The following is a 4,828-nucleotide window of genomic DNA, read 5'->3' on the forward strand; positions in this document are numbered from 1 at the left end:
CCTCATATGTAGTGAATACGGGTATAAACGTAGGTACGCTATATGAAGCTGTCTGGCACACCAGGAATGCGATAGCGCAACTACCGGCTTGGGCGTCATTCGGTGTTTCAGGCCGAGCAGCGGAAGGTCGGCTGCACTACTTTCACGAACCTCTGCCGCCGACCTCCTGGGTATATATACGGGTCATCTGCAGACGTCGGCACAGTCCAGCAGGAGCAGCAGCAGCAGCGACAGCAGCAGACGCAGTCTAGAAACCTCTACCACCAACATGAAGTGCCTGGTGAGTGCGGTTCACCGTGGTGTGTTGTAACAGTGGAGTTTCTAGAACAGCGCGAGGAATGCGTTAAGGACCTGCCTGTCTTTCACAAATAAATTCATATTTTCGAAACAGTCTCGGTTTCAGCGGATCAGGTAGTCTTGTACTGTAATTAGCTGTACAGCTGCACTGGATCATGTAGATGACTTACAGAAGAGACCGTTGACAACGGAATGGAATCGATACTGCGTCCCATTACATGACTCTACGTGATTTAAACCCACACGGTTTCACATGAAAGTACCTTTGGACGGTTGTTCATCTGTTTTTCATCTCTGAAAAACCAGAACCACGACGATAAAGATATCCAAAAGGAAACAGAAACAGTTGCAATGTTACTGTAAATAAGAAAGCGTCGTTATATTATCGATGCAAGGGGGAAGCTAATGTGACAGAGACCTTCATAGAAAAACACTATTTAAAATTTTGTGTTATCAGAGTAGTTTATGTTCCTACAGAGACTCTGATTTGATGCAAAATGGTCCTACTAGAACAGCATTTGTCATTAAATGCAAGAATACCGCTTTTTGAGACAATGTCGTAGTTGCAAGGACCTGGTAGCAGGGATGCTGAAGGATATACGGTACTATGAACTTGTCAAAAATTAGAAGGGTGAAGAATAAGAAAGTCCACGAAAGAAAGAGACCTTACTAAGGATCTGTAAGAATTCAGCACGTAAATTATGTAGTTTCCTTGCTTTCAGTTTGCACTTTTCCTACAAAGCTTGTGACGCAGGGTGACAAAGATATCGATAACGTAAAGAGGGCAATGTCGTACCTAGGTAGAGCAAGTTTATCAAATTTGCTTATTCCGTTTTATTGTGTGTTCTTCCTGTGATGTACAGTTTGCAAATAAGTCTTAAGAGCTGTGATCTGTGCGCAAATGGTTTACCATTGCAAAAAGCATGTAAATGAGCGTGCGGCATTGTTGGCTTGGAGTCCCCCATTCGGGGAAGTTCAGCCGCTGAGGCCAAGTACTTACTGCATTCGATGCCACATTGGGCGACCTGCGCGTCGGATATGGGGATGAAATGATGGTGAGAACAACAGAACACCCAGTCCCTGAGCGGAGAAAATCTCCTACCCCAGCCGGGAATCGAACTCTGCGCCCCTTAGCGTGGCATTCCACCGCGCTGACTAATCAGCTAACGGGGGCGCACTACACAAAGCATGATCGACAGCACTCACCTGGGCTAGTTACAGCAATTATCTTACACACATAGTAGCAGTGTTACAATAGTTATGGAATCATTAGTGATCATTCAGTTATAGCCCTCTTCGTACATGGCAATACTGCACTACTTATGAGAAAGTTACCACATAGTTGCAGTCACAGCAGATACCACACAAGAGCAATCTCGCCACAGTAACAAGTTAGGACGAACCGCTGACATCAGTGTTTGAAAAAAATTTCGTTTTTTTGTAAAAACTGACAGCATATAATAACATACTTTGGCTCTTAGGCTACTATGGAAGGTATAGTTCTTAGCTTGCGAGTAGGGATAAACTAATGATTTAAATGTAAAATACAATGAAAGTAATTGCGAGATTTTGCATTGTACAACAATAATGTTTCTATTTCAGATCGTCCTGAGTGCTGTCGTGGCCGTGGCCCTGGCCAAGCCCGGCTTCCTGGGGGCGGGCGTCGCCGCCCCCGCCTACGCCGCAGGCCTCGCTGCCGCCGTCCAGCCCGCTCCCGTCTATGTGGGCGGCATCCACCCCGGCCTCGCCGCCTACGGCCCGGCCAACATCGTAGTCGGTCCCGGCGGCTACAACCTGGACACCCCTGACGTGGCCGCCGCCAGGGGCGCCCACCTGGCCGCCGTCGCCCAGACGAGGGCCCGCGACGCCGCCATCAACGGCGCCGCCCTCGCCGCCGCCTCCGCCGCCGCCTACGGCGCCTACGCCGCCCCTGCCGTAGTGGCCGCCCCTGCCGTCGCCGCCATCGCCCCCGCTGCTTATGGTGGACCTGGGGCTGCGTTCCTGGCTGCCAAGGCTGCTTACCATGGTTAACCTGTCACAACCAAGGCTTTTCTGTAGAACTGCCAGACTGTGCCGTTGTTCAACGCCTTCGCTGCTCAAGAGGCTAGTGTAATGCTGTCTGTTGTACAAATCACTTCTAAATAAACCCTTTTCTTATTAAATTTGCTACAATCTTGTTTTGATACACGGTTTTATACCTTATTTACCAATCAAGTATACACATGAAATGAAACTATGGGCGGTGAACTGAACGCCGTCCCCGCACTGGTCGCCGACCCCACTGAGGTTGCCTCGCCGCATCTGGTTTGGTGGTTGCTACTGGGGCTCTTGCTGCTCTCTAGGCTGCCTACCAGGGTTAACGAGGGAGATCTGTGGGAAATCCCTGATCCCACTGACTACCCAAATAAGTGAAGAACAAAAAACATTTTGTTTACTTCTTACCATCCATTTAGAATCACACTTTAACCTAACCATTCTCTCGACTGCGGATACAAAATACTACGGCTTTAGTGTTTCCCGGCACCGATGCAAGACGTGCGGCGGCGCGGTTCTCTCCGTCCCTTTACGACGAACCTGCACCTACCTGTGAACATTGTCTCAGCAGATCATCAGTAGGGAAGCCGAGTGAAACCTACATTACTTCGACGTGAACCAGGCTGCAATTATAGTCACTAATCTACGTTTCGGGGGAAAGTTCTCACACGAAATGAATGGTTGGAAATTTTGTCCTTAATTAATAGATTCTGAAACTTAGGTGAACAAGTATCACTTCCAAGCTCGTGCTAGTCTTAACACAGTCACTCACAATCCCTTTCACTCACGTTAGCAAGTTTATGGTGTTGCATTTCCCGAAAATACTGAATGTACTTTAATCACATTTTAATTTTCTTTTCTGTCACTGTAATGCAGTACGTTTTCAGATAAGGGTTAAATTGGAAACTCACCCGTACTGATCGCGTATCATATGAGAAAAGCTCAACATCATGTATAATAAACTGCATAGTTCCTATAACTGGCTTATTGGGGTTGTAGAGGGGTTGCAGTAGATAAGGTTTTGATAAGAAATAGTTAACTCAAAACGTACCATTTTGATATAAAATATCCCCTTCACTATGCGCACAGAAACTGAGAAGAAGATGCTGTTGTCAGGCCCTGTTGTAATTCTGACATCACAGACCATTTTCTCAGAAATGTCCCAATGTTTCTCTTTGATTCAATGACATTTACAATATCGTATTTCAGAATGTCATACACTAGCGCCAACTTATTATATGAAATCACATCAATAGATTCATTTTCATAAAACTTTAATTTTTGTGAATTTTTCTAAATTTTCAACTATTTATTTGACAAAGTGGAACATAACGCTTCCTATCTCGCTACAGAATCTAAATTTTTCGGTAGATTAAGTTGGTCAAAAGTTGTCTACTTTCTGATCATGTTCACTAGATGTTTTAGTGTTTTCACTTCTTTAATTTTTGTCATAAACAGATGACCCCCATTCAGAGTGAATGAAGAAAGGGCTTGATTGTGTTCACCTTTTTAAAATGGTCGCACCCAAGCACAAAGTTGATAAGCTCATGTAAGTAGATATATGTGAATTTAGCAGTTAGTAGTATGACTCAAGAAACACTTATGTTTCATAACTCCCTATTCTCACTTCCTAACAGATAGGCGAGCTGGTCAGCAACAGGAAATTTTAGAAGAACGGCTGCTTTAAGGAAAAAAGGAACATAAAAAACAGAAGTATGTGTGTTTTTTCCTCTGACGCATTGTGAGTGCACTTGAAATGACTGTCATTTTGTGGTGATTGAGGGTGGCATGTTATGGTTAATTAACTGACTGCTCAGCTATTCCTTCATTGAGATATAATTTTCAATAACACTGAATTCTAAAATAGTTGTTTCTAGCACCAAAAGGACTAAGAAAATCTGGATGAAGAAGGTAGTACGATTTCGAGAATCGCATAGAAAACTGGAAAAAAGAATTGTTGCAGTAGAAGAATACTGACTTTAATATTTTCACAGGATACCGCTGAAAACACAAATTGTTGGTCGTTATATGTTCCTTCTAACATCCATAAAAGAAAAGAAAGAACGTATAAAGAAAATTGTGATGGAAATGTGAATTTTATGGCAAAAGAAATTAAATTTCCTGACCTCATCGACTCACGTGATAGCGACAAAACTCACTAAGGTATTAAACATCAATGACAAATGTGAAAAACGAGGAATATATGATCAACTTAACACAGTTTTAACATTACAAAAGAAAATGGTGAACAGCCGTGAAGTAATGACAGAACTCATATTCAGATTGAAAGCAAAGCCTATGTTTGTTACACAAGACATCGAGTCCCACGATGATTCATCCACCAAAAATAAGAAAAATATCTTTGCACCATACATCAACATTACAACAATAACAACCACAATAACAAAAACTAAAAATACTACTTCTTCTTCAAGTACATCAACATCACAGTTTGACAGCGAATATCGTGAGTCTGATGGTTAGGTGACCAACACAA

The 4,828-nt window shown here is 43.4% G+C and overlaps 1 protein-coding gene across 1 annotated transcript; it reads left to right on the forward strand.

Moving 5' to 3' along the window:
• Nucleotides 1-213: 213 nt before the first annotated feature.
• On the forward strand, nucleotides 214-2,466 carry LOC124606894 (cuticle protein 16.5-like). The gene is made up of 2 exons (XM_047138991.1): nucleotides 214-280; nucleotides 1,900-2,466. The coding sequence occupies exons 1-2, from the start codon at nucleotides 269-271 to the stop codon at nucleotides 2,326-2,328; spliced, it is 441 nt and encodes a 146-aa protein (XP_046994947.1). The 5' UTR covers nucleotides 214-268; the 3' UTR covers nucleotides 2,329-2,466.
• The last annotated feature ends 2,362 nt before the right edge of the window (nucleotides 2,467-4,828 follow it).

This window comes from Schistocerca americana, chromosome 3 (assembly GCF_021461395.2).
Source record: "Schistocerca americana isolate TAMUIC-IGC-003095 chromosome 3, iqSchAmer2.1, whole genome shotgun sequence".
Lineage (NCBI taxonomy): Eukaryota > Metazoa > Arthropoda > Insecta > Orthoptera > Acrididae > Schistocerca > Schistocerca americana.